General features: G+C 46.4%; 2 protein-coding genes across 5 annotated transcripts; both read left to right on the top strand.

Annotated features, from left to right (window-relative positions):
- On the top strand, positions 1 to 7,273 carry c17h19orf47 (chromosome 17 C19orf47 homolog). Of its 3 annotated transcripts, none has more exons than XM_048981561.1 (8): positions 1 to 45; positions 1,423 to 1,510; positions 2,318 to 2,432; positions 2,830 to 2,911; positions 3,057 to 3,182; positions 3,499 to 3,645; positions 5,400 to 5,476; positions 5,590 to 7,273. In XM_048981561.1, exons 1-8 carry the CDS (start codon positions 27 to 29, stop codon positions 6,175 to 6,177), a joined length of 1,242 nt encoding a protein of 413 aa, XP_048837518.1. In that variant the 5' UTR covers positions 1 to 26; the 3' UTR covers positions 6,178 to 7,273. The 3 variants fall into 3 exon arrangements, with proteins under 3 accessions (XP_048837518.1, XP_048837515.1, XP_048837516.1); XM_048981558.1 differs by lacking the exon at positions 1 to 45 and adding an exon at positions 1,184 to 1,315 and having other exon boundaries at positions 3,015 to 3,182; XM_048981559.1 differs by lacking the exon at positions 1 to 45 and adding an exon at positions 1,190 to 1,315.
- ttc9b (tetratricopeptide repeat domain 9B) lies at positions 6,029 to 26,902 on the top strand. Of its 2 annotated transcripts, none has more exons than XM_048981563.1 (4): positions 6,029 to 6,078; positions 10,137 to 10,597; positions 22,924 to 23,106; positions 23,376 to 26,902. In XM_048981563.1, the coding sequence occupies exons 2-4, from the start codon at positions 10,219 to 10,221 to the stop codon at positions 23,468 to 23,470; spliced, it is 657 nt and encodes a 218-aa protein (XP_048837520.1). In that variant the 5' UTR covers positions 6,029 to 6,078; positions 10,137 to 10,218; the 3' UTR covers positions 23,471 to 26,902. The 2 variants fall into 2 exon arrangements, with proteins under 2 accessions (XP_048837520.1, XP_048837519.1); XM_048981562.1 differs by lacking the exon at positions 6,029 to 6,078 and adding an exon at positions 7,411 to 8,328.

The following is a 26,902-nucleotide window of genomic DNA, read 5'->3' as shown; positions in this document are numbered from 1 at the left end:
CCGGAAGCCGCTGTGATTCAACAAAGATGGCGTCTGTAACAACGGGTAAGTGACAGCGGACCCTACTAACCACTTCAATAAATCGGCAACGCGGTGATGGTTTTTAGTAAGTGAATGCTGTTATGAACTGAGTTTTTATATGTCTTTTGCATTTCCAATGTTAATATTTGTCAAGGAAGAAAGAGTTCTTAGTCCGATTTGGTTTGAATGACACAAAGAACAAGCTGTGTTGTTTGATTAAAAAAATACATCTGCATTATAAATGGTTTGATTTCCGAGGACTGGCTGATATGGGGGGTTAAAGGCACTATGTGGTGTGTAAGAGTTAGGAGTACCGAAACAGTTTCTTAACTTTGATTGCTTGCCTTTGAAGTCACGATACGAACACAATAACTAGTTCTGGTGCTCTTGGTACTCTGAATTGGTATGCACATGTTTGCTAGAGGAACCAGTCGGTCTAGCTACTAGTATTCATGAAATAAATGAGATAGAGCTTTTGTAACTGTGTCAACAGTTTGCGAATGTATGTAGCTGTATAAATATTTGTGAGATTACCAGTAAAACAAATAGTAGCTGGCAACAAAAGAACTCAGATCCTTAATAATGTTTTGCTTTTAAATTTGTGACCATGCATTCTTCATAAGCTCAAAAGAGCGTAAGTCTTGGCTTATAGTTCCTCAGCTATTCTATTCGCCACGTCAAATTTGTTTTTCGCGACAGAAATAACTGGAAAGGAGTGTGCTTGTACTAGTTTGGGGAAAATGCCGCATTGAATGCCCAGCGGACCCGAGCGTGGGACACGCGACCTCATCGGTCTAAAAATAACTTCCAGCTGCCCCATCTAAGCATGTGTCGCCTCTTTTCAACATGGCATCTCCTCAGTTATTTTTGCGCCTGCATTCGCCTAGTAACGGATTAATCGTGAAGGATTTAATTCTCCATCGCGTGCTTTTAAGATAATTAGCACTGAGAAGTATAGAGCAGTGTGACATTTAGGGATGTATATTCATAGCGTGGAGGATGCGGTTTTCAGTTGCAGGGAGATCCTGCATAGTGCCTAGTCACTGAAGCTGAAATCCTCCATTAAAGTTTTCTGCTGTATAACTGTGTAAAATTGTATATGGAAGCTAATAAATTGAATAAAAAAATAATGTAAATATTCTTTTTTATTCCAATAATCATAACAACACTTTTTGGGGGCATAGTGGCATGTATAACAAGCAAGACACAACCGCTTGTTTATGATGATTTATGGAAAATAAAATATGTTTTCGCCCTGCAGATTCTTTTAGTTACAAAGGTCACCTTTTGAAATGTAAGTGCATGTAAGTTGCAGATCGGTTTATTGTAGGCTACTGAAGCCGGCTGTTGTAAAATTGTTGCGATTCCTGAATCCACTCTCTCTTCCACCTCTCTCACCAGCCACTTCTGAGTGGATCCAGTTCTTCAAGGATGCTGGGATTCCTCCCGGTCTGGCTGTGAACTACGCCCTGTCGTTTGTGGATAACAGGTGATAAGTGTGTGAGAGATCTCTAAGAAGGTCTACTTATAAAGTTGTCAGTGTGTGTACTTCACAGATGTCGATAGCATGAAAGCAGTCGGACATTTAAAATGCATTTCGAGCAGTGTCTATACTACAGTAATGGTTCAGGGTTTTATTTTGTACTTGCGTCTTTTATTGTCTGTTGACAGGTACGAGGGTGCAAACAGTGCTTTTATGTAAGATGTCACAGTCTGCGCTTCGGAATTCTAGAGGCAGTATTCATAACTGCACTTAATGTAGTCAAGCCTCAAGCTGTCAGGAATGGTTAAACGTTTAAGGAGGATTAATAACCGTTTTGCAGACACCTCTGTGATCAATGATAATATAATATGGGTTGTCATCAGTCATATGATGCATGTTTATTTGAAAGCTGATCTCCTTCTTCGTTTCCAGATTAGCTGGTTACTGGTATCGCTTGTGATATTTTATCTGTTGGAGTGAATTGAGTCTATCTCTAAATGAAAGCGTGATTTGAAAAAAAATCTTTAGTGTAATTTGATACTGTACAGTATAGCTGTGGGCAGCATGGCGGCTTGGGGGGGGGGGGGGGGGTAGCACTGGTGCCTCACACCTCCCGGGTGGGTGATGCACGTCCCTCCTTCGCTGCGTGTGTATGTGCAGTTTGCATATTCTCCCGGTCATACTCTAGTTTCCCCTCTCAGCCCAAAAGTCATGCAGTCGAAATAATCCACTGACCGAGACGAGCAGGTAGCAGGTGGATTGGCATTGTGTCTGTTTGCAGCAATAGTAACTTGGGGGTTCTTTTACTGGCAGGATCCAGAAGACCATGCTTATGGATCTCAGTAAGGAGATCATGATGGACTTGGGCATCACTGTCATCGGTGACATCATCGCCATCCTCAAGCACGCGAAGCAAGTGTACAGACAGGTGTGGCTGTGTACAGACGGGTGTGCTGTTCGTGTATAAAATATAATCCAAGAGATTAAACTAAATCCTTTGTTACTGACTCTTTCATTGCTTTAAAATATAATGGCCATTATTTCATTCCGTTCAATTTCCGCAGTATATGTTACGCTATCAAGATGTAGGTGCTCTGAGTTCCTGGAAAGCAGATGAGAGATTCTTTGCTTTGGGGTTTGTTTTTGAATTAAGAGAACAGAAGGAGGCTGTGAAATCAACTGGGCGGGGTTATTTATGTGATGTCAGGCATCTCCTGGTTTAACCTCGACATTTAGTTGGCCAGAAGTAACTTAAGGCAGTTTTCTGTACTGGGTGTATTCTGAAAGTAATCGAAACATTTACTCCATGGTTCCCCCCCATCCAGGACATGTGTAAGATGGCCACAGAGGCCATAACGTCGGGACAGACTAGCGTTCAAGCCGAATTGAGGAGAACTGCCAACACACGTGAGCGTCTTCCTGATTAAAACGGCACCGTTTACTGTCATGTAACTTTTTTCTTTTTTGTGTGTACGTGTCATATACCTAATCGTTGCTTGTCTTGGTGAAGATGCTCACGCCTTGTTCGTTGATCACCCCCGCCCCCCACCAGCCGCCACACGAATGATCGCCAACGCATTGAGCAGAGAGTCCCCCCCAAGCACTCCGGTCCGTCGCCCCGACAACTGCCTCTCCGTAACAGTGTCAAACAAGCAGGCGGCCAAGAGCAGCAAAGCAGGTGTGGTACAAATATTTCTGCGGGTGACGTTATCAGATACTCCCTTCCTATATCTTTGCAGGCTTCGGGCCTGCGATGACACGTCACGATGTAATCGGGATTATATGGCCATAATCCCCAGGGCTATAGATGATGAGTGAAACATTTGTCCGGACGCTGGGTTTTCGGTACTGTACGGACAAATGTTTCACCCGTCATCTAAAGCCCTGGGGATTATGGCGCATGCGTCATGTAATCGTGATCATATCGTGACGTGATCCTGACAGCTCTGGTAAGCCCCATCTCATCACTCACCCCCCCCCCCCCCCACGATCAGTGTTGAGCCGGACGGAGGATGAGGGCAGCGGCGTCCCAGTGAAGCGGAGGCGAGTGACGGCAGAAATCGAGGGGAAGTACATCATCAACATGCCCAAGGGGACGACGGCGCGGACCCGCCGCATCCTGGAGCAGCAGGCCAAGAGAGGTGCTGATAAAACGGCCCTCAGTCTCAAGAGTCGGCCCCCCGAATGTTTATGGCCCATTAGCTGTCCACCCTGAATTCGCTGTACCCCGGTCTCCAAGATTTTACCTAACATCAGCCGTGAAATGTCCCAAGAAATGCTTCTAACTTGACGTTCATGTATAAAATATCGCAGCTGCCTGTAGAATTTCCCTGGTCTCTGTTGACGTCACTTTAAGTGAAAGGGCCAGTTAGAATATAAGCAAAATGTCTGGTCACTAATATTTGAAAAAAGAAAAGCTTAGTTTTTCTGCACTTATGAGCATTATGAATATATATGGTCTCACTAGAGGTTTGGGTCCCATGAAAGCACATCACACTGGGCCCCTAACCCGGACCAATCCACCTAACCCAGACCAATCCAATTATGTTGTATATTTTTAAAGACCCCTGTCACTCGGGGGCACTTGGAATTTTCATACCTCACCCCAACCCCCTGTATGCAGAACAAATCATCATCCACTGGTTTAAAAAGAAATTCATCTGTATTATGTGAATATAAAAACGTCAACTAGCACCATGTGTTGCAAGAATAGGAGACAGGAAGAGAGACAGAGATGGTGGAGATGGATGTGAGAGAAGCAGGGAGGAGGAGTGAAGGCGAAGGAGAAGAGCGTTTGCACGCGTGCGCGGGCGGGCGGGCGGACAAGGCAGACCTGGGGTCACTGGGAGGTGCCGCGTCAGACCCCCGGCACGTTTCCTGGGAATGAGAGAAACCAGCCCAGCCTTACTGATTTATTGAATTATTCCTGCTGAAACGACCAGCTGGTGTCTGCTGTTGACATAATAGGCTGTCTTGATATCCCGCATTCATTAAGGAATATATTTATAGGTGAATTTTGGGCAAACGGTCCTACTCCCGATTTGCATAGTGAGAACGGAGATCCGTCTAGAGACTTAAGATCAGGGCTCTAATATTGGCACTGATCCAGTGTCCCAATTAAATATATTTATAGGTAGTTTTTAAACAGATTTGGGACACCACGTTTGTAAAAGAGGACATTTTGAAAATGAAGAGTTAGATTTTGAGTCTTTGGACTACATTAAACCTGTACATGGGCCAGTCCGTTATTAAGCAGTATTGTCGATAGCTGGCTGTTACTCAGCGACTCATTTTCCAATTTCTGTTTTTGAATTCTACCCGGATTGATTTGAGTCAATTCTTTTTCTGCTCAAAGTCAAGTCAAGTCAAGTCCAGTGGGACTTCATTATGATGCCGTCCAAACAGAGGTGTACAGTGACGAGAAATAATGTTCCCCCAGGTTCACAGAGCAACATACAGCCGAGGAAGGGTGGCAGGGGGGGGTCCTTTAATGGGTCACTCATGAGGACAAAACAAAAACTAGGATAATATTTCAAAAGAATTTCCCTTTTTAAACCAATGGATGATGATTTGTTCTGCTTATTGAGATTTCAGTTTTTTTTTTTTTTTTTTTTTAAAAAGTAGGATTTCCTCTGTAAGCATGGGGTCTTATTTGAGATTTGAGGGACTTTATGATTAGAATTTACGCCAGAACCAAGAGTGAAAACAAAAGAAAATTGTGAAAGATCTGTAGTAGTTCACTCTGCGAGAATATAGGTGTCGTTTAAGGGGAAAATGTGGCAGATTTACTGGAACTGTGTATGTGTTTTTCTCGCAGAACTGGAAAATCTCAAATGATGAGAAGCTAAGGATACTTTCCTTTTTAAAAGAATGTTGTTTATCGATGTCTTTTTAGAGAAGGCATTGAAACGTACCTCGGTGTTTGAGCGGCTCGGAGCCGAGACCAAAGCGGACACTACCACCGGGAGCAAGGTGAGCCCTCCGCGTGCCTCCGCGCCTCCTCGCCTCGTTAAGGGCCGATTGGGGAAGGTCCGCCTCAGCCTCTGACCGTCTCCATGTCCGATTCTCCGTGTCCTGCTCCGCAGCCGACGGGAGTCTTCAGCCGGTTGGGCGAAGGTGACGCAGAGGAGGATGAGGAGACGACGGCAGCGAAGGTGGTGAAAGGGGAGGAGGCGGAGAGCGACGAGGAGGGCTCCGTGTTGCAGTATGCCGGCGTCCTTAAGCGGCCACCGGCCTCGCAAAAAAAAGGCCCCGCCCCCTCAAGCCAACTGCCCCGCAGGCTGCTCGGCAAGAAGGTCCCCATCACTCTGCGCCGGCTGGGCAAAAATCAAACCAAATCAAAGCCGCCCGCCACCCCATTCGCCCCCACTCCCCCCGCCCCCTCTACCGCTCGCGCCCCTGCCCTCAAACGCAGCATCCTGAAGAGACTCGGCAAAGTGCCCCCATCGCACGGCTCCGCCGACGCCGTGGGTGCCCCCCCGCCCGCCCCCCCGCAGCCCTCGGACACGCAGGACAGTCGCATCACCAGCACCAGAAGCAAGGGCGGCTTGGCCTTCATGCTGGCCAGCTCTAAGGTGAGCAGCAGCACTGGGGCGCTGGACTGCCAGGGGGCCCAGATGGACCACGCTGGGACGGTCAGCGTCTTTAAGAGGCTGGGCATCAAGAGGACCTGAAACAGGCCTGACCGATGGCGTAGGGCGTCCTTTTTATCCCCTAAACTCCTTACAGTCTCGGTACATTATTCTGATTAAAGAGAAACAGCCATAGCAGTGATGCTCGAGGCGTCCCGACACTCCGGCGATGAAGCGGCACGGGATCCAGGCCGGCTTCATTCCATCTGGGTCCTGCAGGAACGATCTTTGCCTTTTTAATTACCTCATTTCCTGTCCCTTTATTTTTGGCTATTTCGTTTTTCATCGATTTTTAAATATTCTTTTTTTTACACCTAAACCATTGCCTTATTCATGGCAGTTGTTTTTTTTAAAGAATATTTAGGGCATGGTGGAGACAATGCTGGAATCTCATGGTTCCGCACAGTTTCGCAAATGTAGGCGATTTCAGCCTAATCGGGTTTATTCATAAACATCGTATTAACCCACGTGAAGCGAAATAGTTGCGACAGTAACGTAAGAGTGGCAGGCAGGACAGTTCTCCACGGGTGGGGGGGGGGGGAGGGGGGTTTGCCAGCTAACGGGTTGGCATCAGCGGTGCTGCTTCATGCCCTTGGCTGCTCCCTTTTGACAGGCGAATTATCGGGCAGCTATTTTTTATTTTATTTTATTACCTTCATCTTCTCTGCAGCTGAACAGTGTTCTTCCCCAGTTGCCAGATGGCCGTTTGTTCAGTGGGGAATTTAACCCATATGTAGTGTTAATCACCCAGAGAACACCAGGCAAATTGGTCGAGTGATGAATCCTGTCCGCCTGTCCACTCGGTTTCGTGACGTCACACGAGCGGCGTGGATGTGTGTGTTTTTTGTTCCCCTTTGTTGCCAACTTAACCAGCATCAGCTTAGAGTCGAAAGAGCTTCAGATTCATCAATACACTTCCTGAGGTGGCTGTAGATTTTGCGCGATTTAAGCCAATTTTTCTATGCGTGTTATAACATGCATAGTACCTTAATTAGGCCTATGTAAAGTAATTAGCCATACATTTTATTTTGATGTGACACTGTAACTGTGTAATTTTTTAATATGTAATGGAACTGGTTAGTAGTTTCTTTGTCATGCCGAAATGCTCCTGAGATGATAAAAAAAAGGTTCAAAATCATCTAATGGCATTTTCCTGCTTCAGTCTTTCCAAACTATTAAAGAGTAACTTCTGCCATCTTAAGACGGGGGTATTGAATGAACCAAATGGTAGCCTTCGGGAGGGGTCTCTCAGTTGGTTCCAAAAAAAGTGGTGGTGTAACGTATGTGTGATTAATGCCGGCACATGCCGCTCCTTCTGTGAGAAGGTGAACACTGCAACCTGGTGGTAGGTTATTTAACGTGCGTATGCTGTTTTTTTTGTCCAGTCAGTCCCTAATTAGGCTCCTTAGCTAATCTTTGGTCAGTTCTGTTACCTGATGGCTAAAATTAGAACTCTGTAAGAACTCTATGGACGTGTATTTTTATCCATCGATTTGTTTTGTTTTGCTTTTCAAAACAACGGGCGAGGGGCTATAAGCAAAAAGCTGTTAATTCTGCAGTTAATTCTCTGTCAAAAAGCAGAGAGAGTAGCTATGTTGAAGTAGGTAGCATAATGAAGGTTAATTACCACAAAATGCCAAAGAGTCATGGTTGGGCCAGGGCGTGGACTGAGAACCTCAAACATAAGGAATGTTCCCTTTCTGTGCAGCAGTTCTTCCCTGATCGTGACGCTTATTCACCATTGGTCTTTACAGACTTTTCAAAGTCAGCGGTAAAGATGCCTTTTCAGAATATGACCTCCCTTGTTGAAAAGTGCTCAGAATCACATGTATTATTCACTTTGTCCTGCAACGTGGAAGCACAATGAGGGGTATTAACTGACTGCACCATTTTGTTGGCAAAGACCAGCGACCTTCTGAAGCAGATCCACGCTGTGACAGTGAGCGGTTGCATGTGTAAGCCTCGCGATTCCATCCATCCGCCCATGATCCCATTGTAAGTAGGCAGATAAAAAAACTTCCCTTCCTGCACAGCGGTTCCTAGCCGATCCATGTGATGCGTTCCCCTAGACTCCACCTTTTAGACTCATTGCCAAATAAAAATGTTCAACGCGGATGGAAAAATACACGATACCACCACACAATCGCTTAGACAATGTGAAGTGCTTGGTTGCACATTCATCCCGCTGTTCTGGTATGGCCATTCTTTTTAGAATGATTTAAATTTTGTAATCTGTGGTGTTTGGATAATTACTGTAACATATGGAACGCTTTCAGAAGGGTACGTGTCATCCTTCTAAATTGCCCTTTCAGTCACTTTGGTACGTTAATCAGGAAATGACTTGATTGCATTTAAAATTTTATGAATAGAGACGGAATCAGCATCGTTACCATGGTTTCGCCATATCTTCAGTATGGTCTGACTTCAGATCTGCGGAAAATAAAGTTAATGATGTCCAGGACGATAACATCTTTGGATCTGCGATTGCAAGCTTTTGTTTTTAGCATGCCTTTGGCTAGTTCTTTTCTTTCATTGGATGTATTTTGACCGAGCGAGAGACTGGCTGGATTTAGTTGCTCCCGAACACATTTAATCTTGCGGCGTAAGCAAGTAAACAAGTTCTGATCCTGCACGCGCATATAAGTGAAGAAAAATATACCCGCTGCTATTTGTTTTGTTTTTTTAATCACTGCAGATTTATTTATGATGCAGCTTTTTATATACGGTAGTGACAGGCCTATATTTACGACAGTGGATGTTACAATACCAACATATTTATCAGTATAAAGCCTCTGCAATATCTAACGTACACTACATTAGTCTATAGGTATATAAAAGTTCGTTTTGATTGCTTTGACTCACATTGAAGCACAATATCAATTATTTGATGGTCTCCATCAACATTAGTAGCGATGATCACATCACTAACAACATTAATAATAAATAATCTTGTTTGCTTATTATTTGTCTATTTGTTTTACTACAACTAAAAATTAAGTGGACTTCGATTTACTTTTAATGCTGATCTACTTCCAAAAATGTACTGGAATAAAAAAACAGAAGCGATTTTCGGCAATCCAGTCAGCAGGGGCGAAAGAGCGCACGGTCGTTTAATAAAACGCTGACATTTCCAAAAGTATTATTTCAGTCTTAAGACAAAGTAACTATTCATCACTTCTTATTTTGCATGCACGCCCATTCTATAAATATGAATACAACTCTGCATGTAAAACAAACCAAAAACCAAATCACTTTGTAGCACGTCTCTCCAAGTAGAAACTAACGCAAGCGCGGTGTCTGTATAATGATACGTTTTCTACGTAATGATTTATGTAGGATATTTTTGGATTCAGCAAAAAGTAGGGGCCGACTGACCCTCCAAGTTGAGTGGTAATGCAGGAGACACAAAACACGGGGTCATAATTCAGGGCATCGTCGTAGTTCGTAGAGTCTAACGCGACCAAAACTATACGACGTCGTGTTTAAGCATGTTATTTTGTACGTAAGTTATTTTCCATGACCTTTGTTGCTGCAACAGGAGTGCACGGTCGTGCTGTTTTCCTGGTAGCGCGGCGTGCACGGTTGCGTGGTTCCTACGCCGGTGGTGCTGCAGACCTACACGACTCCGCTTTTTCCCACAATGCAGCGCGGCCCCAGCCTAAGTTCGCTGTCTGTGGTGCTGAAGCTGCGCGGACCGGCGGCTCGATCTCAAAAGGGAAAACAAAATCTGGCGATCGTCCTTCTCAGGCATCCTTCTCTGCAACACCACTGAGCCAGTGCACACCGAGGGATAAAAGCAGCACTAAAGAAGCAAAGAAAACAAAGCAAGCAAAAAAAAAATAATAATAAAAGGTTTTCGTGCATTATTCATAGGGAATTCTCACACTACGTTTTGCATTGCATATATGCGTGTGCTGTCTTTTATGTACGCCCCTGTTACTCGGTTTTGTAGCTGAATCCACTATTCCGTTTTTCTTTTGCCTCGTACCCTTTATGCACAGCACGCTGATCCAGTCTTTAGAAAGAAAGCTGACGCTGGTGCCCGAGCATCATGGCTTTCTGCTATCGGGCGCATTGAACGATATGGAAGCCAAGCAGCACTCGATCAAGAGCCTAAAGAGCTACCCGGAGACGGGGGGCCGGAGCCTAGCAGCGGCAGCGGGTGGGGACGTCGGCGGAGGTGGAGTAGGGTATCGTGCCGGAGCGGAACTGGAGATGGACGCCAAGATACAGAAAGCGGTGGACTTTAAAGCGGAGGGTCATCGCTGTTACAAGGAGAAGAAATTTCGGGAAGCGATCGGGAAGTACCACCGGGCACTGCTGCAGCTCAAGGGGGTTCATGTCGCCGAAGGGACCACGGGCTCCGAGGTCAACCTGCTGAACCAAGCCGCGGCCAAGCTTACGGAGGAGCAGCAGAGAGCTGTTGAGAGCACGGAAATCGAGTGCTACGACAGCCTGACGGGTAAGACGGAGCCTCCGTCAGCCTTGGCAGCAGAGCGCCTTTTGCTCCATCTTTTCTGGGAATCTAGTTCTTCCCACTGCCATTGTTCGCTCCAGCTTGCAGCTATGAGAGGAGATGGGGGGAATCGTGGCATTGCTAGGTGTAGGCCGGCATTGTTGCTGGGCTGCTCATTTGGGATCCAATTAATCTGATTTTTCCTTTCACTAATAAGAGTGTATTTATATGGAAAATATGGCAATAAATGCCGTCAAAAGCGCTCGTCGCTTTCGGTTATCTACTCTACTCTGCTACTCTGCTTTTTTTCGGTTATGTTTTCCTGTGCTTCAATCTGTTCGTAATAGAAATGTCCCCCCCCTCCCGATGTTATGGATCATTAATCATTGATCACGCCTGTTTCACTGTACCGTATTCGGTTTTATTCTGCATGCGCATTACACCCCGTGTTCTTTGTCTGTTTAGTTTTGAGTCTAGTTGTTAAACACACGCCTTTATAAGGTTCTCTTCAGCTATTTTAAACGTCCCCTTTGTCTTAGTCCCCAACTCGCATTTGGTAACCCCTCTTGCTCTTGAGCATTCCCCGCATCATTATCCGTGATGTTTTGCTTGCAATATGCACCACTAGTGACAGGCAAGATTACCTGTCGGTTAGGTGATCTGTCAGGTTCGAGCTTATCCTATACGTGTACGACGGAAATATCGCAGCCCTGAGCACTAGGCTATAAGTCGCGAGCACAATATGTTTCTATATACTGCTCTGATCACATTGCACCACTTCGGTGTTATGAGGGATTCTGTGAGAGCATGTTGTTTGATCACAGGTGTAGATTTGGGAGGGGATGGGGGGGGGGGGGGGGGGTCACAGCGGGGGAGCGTGACATCCCCATTATGGGGAGGCGTGTTGGATTTTTCTATAGGTGGGGTAGCAGTATGCTAATCAATGTCTTCATCAAGCATACTTACACGTTAGTCAATTCAGTTTAGTTAAGAAATGTACATTTTGCGGTGAGATTTTGACCATACTGGGGAAATAGTTCTGGTTTATTTTATTACTTCAATTATGTACGGATTAGAATGATTTTGTATGCAGCCAGTGTGTGATTTTGAAGATGCAGGAGAACTGACCTTCCATCAGCTGGCCAGTGCAGTTTTAAAAGAGCGATAACTCCTCCGAAGCTGACCGCTGCAGCATCCTCACGCCCCGCAGCCTGTGTCGTGCGGGGACGAGGCGCGCTTCCATCTGCTTTTATTTCTCTGTTTATTTTCGGTGCTCATCTGGCAGTTCGGTCTTCTCCCTATCAGTTGTTGCTGGAGGCCCGGTGAGGTGTGAAGGATAAAAGGGAGGGGTGGAGGGGGGGGGGGCTGTTTTTACTGCCGCTGCCGTGGGCTTTTATTTTTCTTTCCCGTTCCGCCATTCGAGCCGCTTTTCCTGCGCTTTCAGGCTTTGCATTGCGGACGCCGCGAGATGTGAAATTGAATCATTATATTTGGACGCAGTGGTTTCTACAAACTCTCACAAAGGACTTTTAAAAAGCAGGAGTAGATCGCCGCCCCTAGTTTTAGGGACAGGCTGGGGAGGGGGGGGGGGGGGTAAATGGTGCTGTAAGGCGGGCTTTCGGCAGGAGACAGAACGGACGGCATTATATCTCCTGCATTTATATTTGACGTGCTGTATACGGAGAGCAGCAGGTGTTGGGTGCTGGAAAGGAGCAAAGGATGGAATCCAGAAATCCGATATCCTGTTATTTCCCCCACATCGCTCACAATGACACCAGTAAACTTTGACACATTGTCCTGTAGTGAGTGCATCCCTGTCCCTGTGCCCCTCGGGACTGCCGGTTTGGCGATGTAGGGTCTCCTTTATCACGTCCTTAGGAACTTTATTGAAGGCGATGAACGACAAGGGATGGCGAATACTCACAATCTATGGATTGTCGCACCAGTGAGGCGAAGTCCGGTAACAGGGATGGGGCAGTGGGGAGGGATGGGAAAAATAAATAAGGAAAAATAAATAACGAAGATAGAAAAGACAGAAAGAGAAATAGTGCATAATAACCTATTTCATGTTAAAATCAGTATGATGTAAAGTCTGTTGAATCTGAACTATTTCCTGATATTCCTCATTATTATAAAAGGTGTTTTTTTGTTGTTTCCTTATTTGACGAGACATCACAAGCTGCCCCATTGAGGCTTTGTATTGCAGCTCTAAGTCGGTTGTTTTATTTTCCGCTTTGCACGCACTCTAACTTAGACGCCTGGGTCAGCGGCCGCGCCCTTCATCGCACGGCTATTTAAAGGCTTCGCAGCGCCGATGGAGCGGCAAAGTGCGCCGGGAATGAGCCCCGCGGTCCGTGCAGCGTGCGGAAAGGGCGTCGTCCCCGTCCGACGCTCGTCCGCGTTTGCGCACTCTAAACAAACACGGGCACTCGCGTCCAAGCCTGTTTAGTTTGTTTTGTAGGTGTCGTTACATCGACGAAGGTTTTGCCGTTTTTGAACTCTAAATCAGCTGCGTAGTTGATGTTTTTTATCACTTAACGAGCTGGCCTGGCTGATGACACTCAGGAAGAGCATAATAATATAATGATTATTCATTAATAGCTAAAAATATTTCACCCTATATATGTCCGGCTAATGAAACTCATAAATTTTCCTCTTAATCTCAGCAAATGGAGACAGTGAGCCTCGGTCTACCTCGTAGGTAGGGCAGTTCTACGTTCCTTTTATATCTGATGTTCTATTGCTGGGTCTGTGCTTTATATTTCTACGCTGAAAGGTGAAATCAGCATTTTTGTTACATCATCTCTATTACCCCTCGTTACCATCAATGGTAACAAAGGGCTTAAAAGGATTTATCTAATGTCATGTGAACTTACAATGAACCTCTTAGCCCCTCAGACAAAAGGAAAATCCCAAACTTCTCTTCTTCTTCCTCTGCCAAAAAACGCCACATGTCAAGAGAAATAAAAGAACATGAAGTGAAATGGAGGGGGGGGGGGAGGGGGGGGGCTGCGCGGGCTTGCTTCTTCTCACGTGGGGAGAGAGAGCTGAGGCCTCCGAGTGCCAGGTTTGCAGATGGCATGGCCTTGGCACAGGGCTCGGCTGGGCACTGAACCTATTGTACTGTACCATTCCTTATCACATTCACTGTACTGCGCTGTGTACTGACCCATTCATTGTACTATGCCGTCAGCTTCTACGGCTTACACTGTGCATGGTTGTTCCCTACCAATCACAGTGCTGTCCTGTCCAGTGCAGCACTCTCTGTACTGTCCCCTACTGATCACAGCACTGTCCTGTCCAGTGCAGCACTCTCTGTACTGTCCCCTACCGATCACAGCACCATCCTGTCCAGTGCAGCACTCTCTGTACTATCCCCTACTGATCACAGCACTGTCCTGTCCAGTGCAGCACTCTCTGTACTATCCCCTACTGATCACAGCACTGTCCTGTCCAGTGCAGCACTCTCTGTACTGTCCCCTACTGATCACAGCACTGTCCTGTCCAGTGCAGCACTCTCTGTACTATCCCCTACTGATCACAGCACTGTCCTGTCCAGTGCAGCACTCTCTGTACTATCCCCTACTGATCACAGCACTGTCCTGTCCAGTGCAGCACTCTCTGTACTGTCCCCTACCGATCACAGCACCATCCTGTCCAGTGCAGCACTCTCTGTACTATCCCCTACTGATCACAGCACTGTCCTGTCCAGTGCAGCACTCTCTGTACTATCCCCTACTGATCACAGCACTGTCCTGTCCAGTGCAGCACTCTCTGTACTGTCCCCTACTGATCACAGCACTGTCCTGTCCAGTGCAGCACTCTCTGTACTATCCCCTACTGATCACAGCACTGTCCTGTCCAGTGCAGCACTCTCTGTACTGTCCCCTACCTATCACAGCGCTATCCTGTCCAGTGCAGCACTCTCTGTACTGTCCCCTACCGATCACAGCACTGTCCTGTCCAGTGCAGCACTCTCTGTACTGTCCCCTACCGATCACAGCACCGTCCTGTCCAGTGCAGCACTCTCTGTACTATCCCCTACCGATCACAGCACTGTCCTGTCCAGTGCAGCACTCTCTGTACTGTCCCCTACCTATCACAGCGCTATCCTGTCCAGTGCAGCACTCTCTGTACTGTCCCCTACCGATCACAGCACTGTCCTGTCCACGGTAGCACTCTCTGTACTCTCAATACTATACTCTGTTTCCCAACACAACACTCACTGTACTCTCTCCTACACCAATAACTGTACTCAGAATTCCAGTACTACACTCAGCTGCAGTAACTATACTCAGTTTTCCACCACAGCACTCATAGTACTCTCCCCTGCATCATTCAGTATACTCAGTATTTTAGTACAACCCTCACCGTACTCTCCCCTACACCATTCACTATACTCAGTATTCTAGTACAAACCTTTATTGTTCCCTCCCCAATAGCAATCACCATACTCAATGTCCCAGTACAACTCATTGTACTGTCTCCTACACTAATCACTATGCCCACTTTTCCAGTACAACACTGACTGTACTCCTACTCTCTTCTACCCCATTTTCTATGCTGAGTTGTTCACTACAACACTCTCCGCACTCTCAAGTGCATCATTCATTCTACTCAGTAATTCAGTACAAAAGTTATTGTTCTGTACTCACACTCCATTCTCTATAATGCATTGCCCGCTACCATATTTACTGTACTATACTTTACATCATTAATTTTTCTGTGTGCGTTGTTCTTCAGCTTATTCACGATTTCATTATTTACAGTACTGTACCCTATGTTATTCACAATACTACAGTATATTCAGTCAGGTATAGTGTAATGCTCTGCGCTTTTTTCATTATCTATGAACTGCTTTAACGTAGTATAGAGGGAACAAAGGAAGGAGGAAGTGAGGATATGAGGTAATGGGTGAGGGGCGCGTGAAGTTTTGGTCATCAAAAGGAAAAAAACGATGAAAGGTATCTGGGGAGATGTTCTCTAATTATTATGTTAATTGGCGATATTTTTGCCTGTGATTTTTTTTCCCCTTTGTATGTAGGAGGATGTGAGGAGCTGCAAAAGCGCTCATTTAAATGCTCAGTAAGGGCAGGAGGGCTCTTGTCGGGCTGGTAAATAAGGGCCAGTTGTTTGTGCGAGCGTGTGAGAGCGTTAGCGTTAGCGACAGGGATAGAGAGTGGGAGAATGGGCGGGGGGGGGGGGGAGTAGCGGGGCCCTTATTTGGTTTGCAGTGGGAAGCCACAACATAGCAGCTGGAGGCAGAAACAGATGCCCAAGAAAATGACACAATAAACATGCCGAGAAAGACGAAATAAGCGACAGCAGAATCGCCTCTGTCTGAGACCATATTCCACTTTGAGAATTTAAACAAATAACCATTACGGCACGCCGTCGACACCTCAGATGTCCGTAGCAAGACTCGGTGGAATATAACGTTTGCATTAGCGTTATTTTTAACCCCTGGCAGAAAGATGGCGTGCGAAAATGAATCCCTGGGTTTCTGCTTTTTTTGTAATTTAAGGCTTAATTGTTCCAGCTGTACTGCATTTACAGGTGGTACTGACTGGCGAAGCAGACGCACCGAGACGTGTCGGTTGGGAACAGCACTCTAGCTTTCAGGAGCCTCTGTCAAATATCTGAGCGTGACACAGCAGCTGCTGATGGTGTAGTAACAGTCGCTTGTACCGGTGCAGTAGTGACCAGACGTGGTTTTCATTCGACAGCATGTAAATGGTCGCCCCGCGTTCGTTTCTCTGGACTTTGTTGTGTTGCAGCTTCTTCTGGGGCTTGGTGGGCTTGGACAGCTGCTTTTACTGAGCGCAGCATTTCCTCGCTTCCCTGCAGCCCCCCCCTGACCCATTCTATGCTCTGTATTATGGGACATTAGGGCACTTGAGGACAGCATTCTGCACTGTGATCCCCCGATCCAGCCGGATGTCCCACACAGAGACCGAATTCAACGCCTGGACTCATGTGTCCTGTACTATAACATTCACCGTAACAGGACATGTGTAACACTCCAGCCCCATACTTACAGTACACACAAGAGTAATGGTGCCTCTCTCACACAGTGAATGTGACTTTCAGCATTTGTAGGGAGACCAAGTGTCAGAACCATTTCTTCATGAATAATGAAGCGACTGACAGGAGTGCTGACTCATCTTATGTTTGCTTTCGGATGCACCAGAGAGGTTTACAGGAAAAGGAAAACCATCAATATTTCAGGCGCATTAAAACACAGTATGAACATGGATGACCTTCCACGTTGTTAACAGTCGGATAGGACCGTTGGTTTGGGGTGCCGTTTTTTTTCCCCTTCCAATCTTTGCAGTACGTATAGTTTCCCGGGATGACTCTGGCACACACAGTTACTGAGGCATGCACCAGCTCACAGAGACATAAACCATAACCCTTGTTCGTGGGTGGGCACCCGGAATCGGCCCTGAGTGGTACCACAGAAAACGATGCTCTGACCACGCCTCCCCGTGCATTGTCATGTCACAGCTTCGCGTTCTGTTTCCGCATTCCAAGACCGAAAAAGAATGGCGAGAGGGGCTGGAAAAGAACAGCACCATTTTTATTTATGTTGAGCCATTGTGTTCCAGAATTGGAACTTCTTGCCTATGATGTAATGCTGTGCCAGAAAGTCCTGTTATTAATCTGGAATTGAGTCTTATCTCACCTGAACAGTCAGGGAAGGCGACAGAGAGCAAAGACGGAGGCAGTGGGAGGGCGACAGAAGGGAAGCGAGGATGTAGGAAAGAAAAACATTCCCTGGGTCATAAATGAGGCAAATTATCACAGCGAAAAAAGACCTGAGCAAAAAAATGATAAAGGCTGGACAAAATAAGCAGGACGTTGGCAGTGTCCAATGAAAAACATATATATTCCGAAATCCATTATTTCAGGAGCAGGAAAAGCGCAGCGTTTCTCAGAAACCGCTTTACAAAATAAACCTAAAACAGCATAATCCCTTATCACCACACGTACAAAATTGTAGTTACACTGCTGTCAGTGAACAGTTTAGTATTTTAAATCGTCTTAGGTGGATTGTTGTCAGCGAGGCAAATGTCAGTGTCGCAAACTAATATCACTTTATATTCACAATTAACAAGGATGTTAGTAATCATTAAGTTTATATAATTAGCGATATAACGTAATCCGTACAAATGACCATCATGAATACAAATGTTAACTAGTACAAACATAAATACTAGTTACAATAAATGACTTCATAAAACATCTTTACCATTGGTAAATTAGATGTCAAATGCTGTCAAGTAGACAGAGGAGAATGGGTCTATTCTTTCGATAGTATAAAGTCACAATCTTTGAAAAATATATACGATATAGTAGGAAAGATACCACAGTCTTTGAAGGGAATTTCACAGTGCTCCCTTGTCCTTCAAGTATGATCTTTTGTGACGATATTCAGATTTACAAAAGGATCTATCCATTTTCTGTTCTGTGACCCATCCATAAGAGCCAGCTACTGGGAAGATGAAGAAACATCTTCCTACATTGGCGTGACATTGCATTGCATGGTACATTAACTGAAGAATAGGAGTGGGCGGAGCTGGCGTAGGGGTGAGCAAATCGCGGAGGACTTGATGGCTACCAAAAGGACAATTTTCAGGTGATGATGATAAGTGCCTGTCAGAGATAACTTAAGAGCAGTCCCCGCGTTCCACATGAAGGAGAGGACGCGTCGGTCACGTGCGGAGGGCAGGGATCAGGAGAAGGTTATGATCCGTGAAAGGATTTTAAAGGTGGTGAAAAATTCGCCGAAGGCGAAGGAGATCCAGTCTGTGTCAGGGAGGTGAAAAACACAGCCAGAGGGCGGGTGTCAGGAAAACTGATGGGCGCCAGCGTCTGCCAGAGAACTAATTACGCCAAGACGGACAGGAGTGTAATCACCGCCTGCCAAGACTGGGTTTAAATTAGCTACTCCTCAAGTTTTTGACTTGTCAGAAATGTTTTTGACAGAAATGTCTTCCCAGGTTAGGTTTTAATAAGCGTAATAGAAGGCAGTGGGTAGGAATCCCTATTATAATTAATGCATGTTTTATTTCATGTATCCCTCTATTAAAGGATGCAGCATCTTAAATACACATTGTAAGGACCACACATACACCCCCATATGTATATAACAACCAACCAATTCTTGTATGTGTCGTATTCCGAAAACAAACGAAAAAATACTGTGGCAGATATTTCTATTTAGCATTGTTTTTTTAGCTTAACGGTGCGTCCGTCTTCCAAGGTGGAAAAAAAAGAATTTGCCAAGGCCCAGCAGAAGAAAACAGGCATATCGAGGGCTGATCGAAACCTATGACGCTGACGCATTAGCTGTTAGCGAAAGATGCGGTCATCATAGCTCCAGAGAGTGACCTGAGATTTCCATTTGCTCTCTCCTGGCAGACGTTGGTACATCCATTAGCTTTCATCCTCACCCTATCTCCGTAGGAGGATGGTAGTCTGACAGCGTCTGACATGGAGCCACAAACTCCCAGCTGTTTGCTTGCTGTGAACTTCGAGGCAATAAAACATAAGAAAGTAGGAGTTCCGCCTGGTTCTGTGTTTGGGTTCATTCCCCTTTTTGTGCAGGCTGTATGTGGAGTTTTATGAGAATGAGTGCATTGTTAAACCATGTTCCATGGATATTTTTGTGTAGTCTGGAATTATGTAATCAGTTCTATATCCTGCCATTGGTGGCGTTCTGCTCTGGCTTGACCTCACACTATTAACATGTCCTCCTGCAAAATTCAGTAGCTACTTTTTTTTTTATATCTCAATGCTGACACCTTGTTGTTTTCATCTCCCTGAGGCACCGAGCCCAGTGGTCAGTGCCAAGCGCCAAGCGAAGCCCGGCAGGCGATTAGGGAGACGGTGAGGAAGAGTGTAAACGAGAGAGCTAGGATAGCCATTAAGCAATTAGAGGCAGAAACTGGATCCACTGAAAGCTTTTTCCCAGAGTCCAATGGGAGGCATTGAAGTGAGAAAGGGATGGGTCACGAGTGGCCGTTTGCCTCTTTAGCATCGGCGATGGTTGGAGGAGCTGATGAATGGCTGCACATATTGGGAATCCCTCCAGACCTCCAGGCCCAGCGCCAACCTGTTTACACCCGTGAGTGCCTGTATTTGTTACCACACAGGACTGAACTATTCACTTGGAAGTCGTCTCTGCCTCGCTTTTTTCCCGGTAGCCGTAGTTACCTGCTAGGCGCTACTTGCCGTGCCTTGTTCGTGGCCATGCCTTGTTTAGTAAGCCTGGAGACTCCGATAAAGCTCTGCATGGGTTTCTCTCTCCATCACTTCCTGAAGAGGAGGTAGGTGCCATCACACAAAATTTAGGCCTCTGGGCCGGGAGGATATTTAAAAAAATTTAAATCAGTGTTTTTTTTTCAGAGATAAGAATGTTCCAGTAGCTATAAATACTAGTAATACAGTGACATCACAGCTGCCTGTCCGTTCAGTCAGTCATCAAAGCATCGTCATGTATTCTTTTCTCAGTCGGTGTGCGTCTTGTAAGGCTTGTAGTGCTTTTTCTTTCACATGTGTCATGTAATTATTTACACAGCACTGCTTCATATCTAATATGCTCTCTGCTTTTGTTTAGCAAGTCTAGCCGTTCTATTGTCATTTTCAGGCCTGGTGTCTGTAACTGAGTTTCTCCTCATTGTGTTGTTCCTCAAAGGAAGAAACATGTGCCCCCCTGCCCACCTCCCTCCCAAGACCCTCCTACTCTTGTATTTTCATGGAGGGGTGGGGGGGGGGGGGACTGTCAGGCCTGAGAAGAGCATGAGTGCTGAAACACACACACACGTCTCCTTGCATAACCTCCCCTCCTGCACAGTTTTGGTCACGTTGACCCCCCCCCCCCCCCCCCCCCCCCAACTCCCCCTTGGTCTCTCAGTCCTGACTCATTCCTGCTCCCAGTTAATCACTCCTGACTCATGCCAGTAGCAGGGATGTCTCTGCATGTGTTGATGGGCAGGGGCGGGAGAACTAGTGGGGTGGGGGGGCACATGGGTGTAATGGGCGTGTGCTGGGGTGTTCCATGAGAAGTGGCGACCCAGGGGAAGCCTTAAGTAGCTGGAGAGCTCAGGTGGGGGGGGGGCTTTTCCGACGTCTGTCCTCTACGACCTTCATAGGCTGAGACCTCACCAGGGTGACGTCATGCACACACCCAGAATCCTCGTTTTCGGAGACCCAGAGCGCTGCCGGGCCCCGCCCTTATTTCATTATTATTATCTCGTTTTTTGTAATTTTGCCGATTAGCAGATGCTTTTACCTGACGGCGAAGATCCCTAGTGGAAATGCTACGAAACTTCGATCCTACCCTCTGTCCCCTAAACAGAAGCAGAGGAGGCAAAGCTGGTACATCTACCGGCTTTGCGTTTGCTTGAAAGCCACTCTGCTTACAGAGGGGCTCGCTGGCAGTATCTGATTCGCGAAATTAAAATGTGAAATAAAGCGGATTGTCTTTTTCCCCCTGGCTTCTTTTTAACACACGGCCTTCAAGTCAGGCCAGGAAGTGATCAGGGCGTCTTTTCTGGCAGACAGAGCGATATACTGTGCATCTGTCTAACAGGCATTTATACCAGGGGCGGTTTACAATTTTCCTGGCCTGTCTCCAGTGCTGTGGTCCCCCTGCAGGCCTCCTGTAGTCAATCTAACACCGTGTTTTATGATCTGGCTCTTGCAGTCTGCTGGGTTTTTCCACTGATTAAATCTCGGCTCAAAAACCGCTGTCCGTTTAACCGACGGAACAGACTGAAAAGATCCGATTAAGCTGCTTCATTAAATTATGACATATGAAGCACCATGTAGCATGCAGGTCCGGAGATATGGGTGTGTTTTTTTCTTCAAGGCACAGACCATAATGTAACATCTGCTGAGGGCCAGAATCTCCTGTATTGCTCATTTAGACATTTGATCTGGGTTCTGCGACAGGCTCCATCCATCCATCCATCCATCTGTCTTCCGTAGCTGCTTGTTAGGATTATGGTGATGCTGGAGCTCATCCCAGGACACACAGGGCACAAGGCAGGGGATGCCCTGGACTGAATGCCGGTCCATCCGAGGGCACTCACTCGCACACATAATATCTCGCTATGGGCAGTTTTTTCTTTTGGGCCACGGTAAGAAATCGGATTATCGGCAGGAATCCCGCGCCGGCGCCCTAGAAGCGAAACGCTAAGGTGTTTCCCGCTGAGCCGCCGTAAGCGCGTGGGCTTATAACAACAGCTGCCTGATGTTTCTAAGACGTCATTCGCCCTTTGCTTCTATCCGGCGTCAGTCATTGGGCATCTTAATAAAGGCTGATCGACTGGAAGCTCGTTTTAAATGAACAGCGGCCAACCATTTGATACCTTTCAAGACCCGCCCTGCCAAAGCCTGCTGTACATTTATATAAATTTAACATGCAAATTTTTGCCCCTCCCCTCTGTCTGAGTGTGGAGTTTGTATCTTCTGCCCACGGTATGTGAATATTCTCCAGGTGCTCCAGATTCCTCAGGGTTAAATTTAAGTTTCTTTAAATTGCTAATAGAGCATGAGAGTGTGTTTGAGTATAGGTGTGAGGAACTACCTTATATGGTATACCCTAACCCCAACACTAACCCTAACCCTAGCCCTATCAGGACCCTGACCAGGATAATGGAGTATAGGTTCATGTACAAGGGCGGAGCCACAAGGGCACTGGCCCTAGCTGAATGCTGATTGGCCCCTAGACTGCCCTTTCCCCTGTCACTTACCAAGGCATAACACATCATTGGCTAATGAATGATAAGGTTGGCCTCTTTGTATGAATTATGACCTCCATCAGGCCCTCCACTTTAATAAATCCTAGAATGGATGGATGGATGGCTGTGGAGTTTTATTCAGACATACAGCTGTGTACCTTACTAGCCAAACAGCACTGCAATAACACACAATAAACCTGAGCGCTGTTTGCAGTGTTGCAGTTGCCATGACCTTCAGCAATTCACCTGCATGGGCAGTGAATCAACTTTACATAAGCTGTTGTCCAGAGTTTCATCCAGAGGTGGATAGTAGCAGTCCAGAAAGTACAAATCCAGACCAAGGCTTTGATCCAACTAACCGGTTGAGTATAAAGAGTCAAAGTCACAGAGTACTCAACTGGTTGGTTGAAACAAAACCTTGATGTGAATTTTTACTTTCTGGACTCGAACTGTCCACCTCTGGTTTCATCTACGTCTTCGCAGCTCCAGTCCATCCTGTGCCCACAAAGCTCTCATACAGCAAAACACATACATTTCTTGTATGTTTAGATAACGAATGCCATCTGTCCTCCTGTATCCCAGCATGCCTCTTGCAGTCAGAGCTGGTCAACTATGAGCGAGTGAAGGAGTACTGCCTGAAGGTACTCAGCCACCAGCAAGACCACTTCAAGGCCATGTACCGCGCCGGCATCGCCTACTACCACCTGGGCGACTACGAGTGCGCCCTGCGCTACCTGCGCGACGCCAAGAGCCGCGAGCCCACAGGTAGGCAGACCCGATACCCCAGTACTGTCACCATGGGAACCTCTGAGGGGAAATTCCTTCCAGGATGACGTAGATCAGGATGATCATTGACTGCCTCATACTTCCATATCTGCTCATAAAACATGGAGTTCTGTTGTAATATCCCTGCAGGAAATACAGGCTACGATAAAATGTTGATGCTGATTGCATGAGATGGTCTAGTGTAACCCTCGTCCTGCTTCTTTCTTTTTCTATCCCTCTCTCTCTCTCTCTCTCTCTTTCCCTCCCAGACACTAATGTGTTGCGGTATATCCAGCTGACAGAAATGAAAATGAACAAGAGTGGCCTGCGGGAGCGAGAGAGTGGCAAAGAGGTGGTGGGCTAAGCTCCTCACCCCATTGCTTCCAGTCTAACCCCTCCTTCTGCTTCATCTCCTCCTCCTCCTCCTCCACAATATCCCAATACTCACTATTTCCTCCTTTTCGCTAAACACCTGTGTCCCAGATATGCTGGGACCATAGCGCCACCTAGTGACAGGGGCAAGCCATGCATTCATTCTCCCATCATCCTCCTTATGAGACACACAGACACGCACACACACACACACACACACACACACACACACACACACACAAAAACGACAACACACCTCCCCGTGCTTTCGGACTATCCGCCCAAGCTCATTCTGAGCAAACATGCAAGCCAACAAAATAAACAGGTGACATTTAAATGGGAATTACAATCACGTCCATTCAGCGGTCGAACACGAATTAAAAAAAAATACATGGGACGTTGTTCAGCTATTAAAAAAAATACAAACAAAAAAAATGTACGATGTTTATGTATGTAAGTTTTCTTTCTTATTATTATTTGAAAGATGAGACTACAGAAGGGATTTAGGTGCCAGTGTGTGACTTTACGAGCCACGGTCGCTCGGGAAAGAGGGACGACGGAGTGAAAGAGGCCGCCAGGAAGTCGCAGGTCAAGGCGGCGTCAAACGCAGCACTGTGCCCAAATCGCGCTATGATTCACACCTACTCAGAGAAACAGTGCCCCCCGCCCCACCTCAGGCTATACCACCAAAACAAGAGGGGAGGAGAGAGGTTATGTAAGGATGTAGCCTCTGTCTTTTTGATACTGCAAAGAAGCTGGCCTGTTTTTGATTAATACTATTTTCCTTTTCTTAACTTTCTCGTTCAATTTGGGACTGTTTGACTTCAAGGGCTAATTCCGTGTTCGTAGTTTCTTTGTTGGCTTTTGATTTGACTCGATGTTCTTGATGTCATTAACATTGTAATTCCGATACTTTTTTTCTAAAGGAAATACGAGCATCTCTTATTTTATGGTTCTGAAGCAAAACTCTGTTCTTATATCCTGATCTGTCATCGACTGGTATATCCTGATCTGTCATCGACTGGTATATCCTGATCTGTCATCGACTGGTATATCCTGATCTGTCATCGACTGGTATATCCTGATCTGTCATCGACTGGTATATCCTGATCTGTCATCGACTGGTATATCCTGATCTGTCAATGACTGGTGTTTGTGTTTATTTCACACTTGTCCCACCTTGAGATCTGTGACCGTGTCGGACGTTTCACTATCATAGACCCACCCTTCCCCCCCTCCCCACAATGCCCAGTATGAAATCACTGGAGAGGGTCTCCTCCATTAGTGTCAGAATGAGGAACCTCTCAAACCCCACATTTCGCCGCTCTGCCGTTGCCCGGTCCGCCATTCAGAATCGCGTTGCGTGAGGTGTTGGTGAACGGTGGACCACCATATAATGCAAAGGTGTTGTCTGTGCAGAAAATACTACTACTAACATCTGAGACTGTTCATTAATTTGCCTGTCAGAATCGTGTATTTGCCATTTGAGATTCTTATTTATTTTTCATGTTTAAAGTAAGCTGTCAATGTCACAAATGGGTAAAATATTAGTAAAACTGTAATACTGCTACAACAAGATCTGTACTTAGTCTAATAACATTAAGAATAAAGGAGTTCATGGGAGTTTATATTAGCAAAACTATAGATCTAGTAAATAGCCAAGTCTAAAGTCTGACCCTCCTGCTTCTCAGGGCCAATGGGTCCAGCTGGAGTGGGGGCACACGGCCCATTCATCAACTATATTGTTGGGAGGGTCTTGGGGGGGGGGGATTCCGATCTCACACTTCTTCCCGTGCCGAAGATCCCCTTGCGCCGGCACACAACCCACCTAGCCAGACTTACTGTGGCTTAACAAAGAATGAGGAAAAGCGTTTTCCTGAGCTTAGCAGCGCTTGAGGGGACGAACCAGGTTTCGGTTGCTGGACTTTTGCTAAAACTGACCTGCATGGCGATGGATTAGAAAAAAAAATGTGGCATGGTGCCCAAGTAGTGCACGCACAGGCCGGGGGGGCATGTGGCCTTCCCCAGCGGCTCCTCATCTCTACACTCCTCTTGTTCTCGTCATCTGTGCTGATGAACTCCTTAAATGGGTCAGGGAGGGGGGGGGGGGCGAGATAATCGGTGGCCCATCAATAGTCAGCTTGCCTAAGCAGTAAGTCCCCAGAAGGCTTTGCAGGGACTGTAGCACAGATTCATGAAAGCAGCTAGGGGGCGCTGTCACGACACATGGACTACGGTCAATAACGACTTACCACTTAACCGGATCAGGCATAACAAACAAAGTGTGACAAATGTACAACCTCTGAGCAAATTGAATAAATACACAATTAAGCAAATAACTGGACCAGGCTGTTTCTCGCTGACTTAATACTGCAAATCGGAGATATATCACTTTAATCCAGAGGTGTAATACAGATGTATAGGAGCTCGTTTCCTAAAGAGAAGCCCAGGGAAGCCAAGCCTGTTGACATGCAATGTTTTCTCTGCATTTCTTTGAGGTTGGAACCGTGTTATAATGTTGCCACGGCATCGCAGAGATGTACTTACGTGTCATCTGATGCATAAAACTGCTGTGCCGCTCCCTCTCTCTCTCTCTCTCTCTCTCCCTCTCTCTCCCTCTCTCTCTCTCCCTGTTTCTCTCTCTTTCTTGCACTGGGAAGAGAGCAGTGGCAGATAGTAGCACACTGAGGTCACACTGTCTGGCTCCCAGGGGGTTCAGATTGTCCGCTTGGGACCCATGCGAAGGCTCACGTCTGAAGAGTAAGCCCCGCCCCCTGTCCCTCCCATGCCCCACCCCTGCCCCGCCCCTTCTCAGCCCCACCCCATACCATGTGCTGCATCCCGCCTTCCCACCACAGGCGGCACCTGTATCTGTGCATCGAGAGAGGCTCCTTCCTGTCAAACCTTTGGTGGATCACATCCAGGCAGAACAACAAAAGCACAACTCGAGAAACGTAGACAAGTAAATCGCTGCGTGTTTTGCTTTGATGTCACTTTCCGTATATGTTTGTTGACTGTCCAAGTGAGGATTTTTTGTGGTTTTAAAATTATTGTAAAAAAAAATGGTTGTGCTGATAAAAAAAAAAAGCTTTATTTAATAGGACTGATTTATTTATCTTTGAAAAGTGGTGGAGGAGAGAGTGTAAGGGTCATAAATATGGCAGGCACCTTTAGGCAACGTGCATCCCTGGAAGCTTCCGGAAGTTTGTCCACTCTGTGTTCTGTGTGGGACCTGAATCATGTCTCTGGCCTCCGAGACGCCATACGGAAGGCTGAGGATCCGGAGCGTGCCATCTTAGAAGCTTCCAGAAGCAGACTCCATCTTCAGGGGATGGACATTGATCCTGCGTTTGGTTGTGTAAAAGAGACATTTTTCTGAGAGACTTTTGAATGGAATGATGTGAGACCCAAAAAAAAAAAAGAA

This window comes from Brienomyrus brachyistius, chromosome 17 (genome assembly GCF_023856365.1).
Source record: "Brienomyrus brachyistius isolate T26 chromosome 17, BBRACH_0.4, whole genome shotgun sequence".
Classification (NCBI taxonomy): Eukaryota; Metazoa; Chordata; class Actinopteri; order Osteoglossiformes; family Mormyridae; genus Brienomyrus; species Brienomyrus brachyistius.
This window is presented reverse-complemented; position numbering and strand designations above follow the sequence as displayed.

Bases quoted from the DNA above. Each gene is read 5' to 3' on its own strand.
- ttc9b (XM_048981562.1), top strand. From the start codon at position 8,237: ATGTTCAACGCGGATGGAAAAATACACGATACCACCACACAATCGCTT. The intron at 8,329-10,136 runs GTATGGCCATTC...CTTTATGCACAG, and splicing joins ACATTCATCCCGCTGTTCTG to CACGCTGATCCAGTCTTTAG. The intron at 10,598-22,923 runs GTAAGACGGAGC...CCTGTATCCCAG, and splicing joins GTGCTACGACAGCCTGACGG to CATGCCTCTTGCAGTCAGAG.
- c17h19orf47 (XM_048981558.1), top strand. From the start codon at position 1,252: ATGGAAAATAAAATATGTTTTCGCCCTGCAGATTCTTTTAGTTACAAA. The intron at 1,511-2,317 runs GTGATAAGTGTG...TTTTACTGGCAG, and splicing joins CTGTCGTTTGTGGATAACAG to GATCCAGAAGACCATGCTTA. The intron at 2,433-2,829 runs GTGTGGCTGTGT...CCCCCCATCCAG, and splicing joins CGAAGCAAGTGTACAGACAG to GACATGTGTAAGATGGCCAC.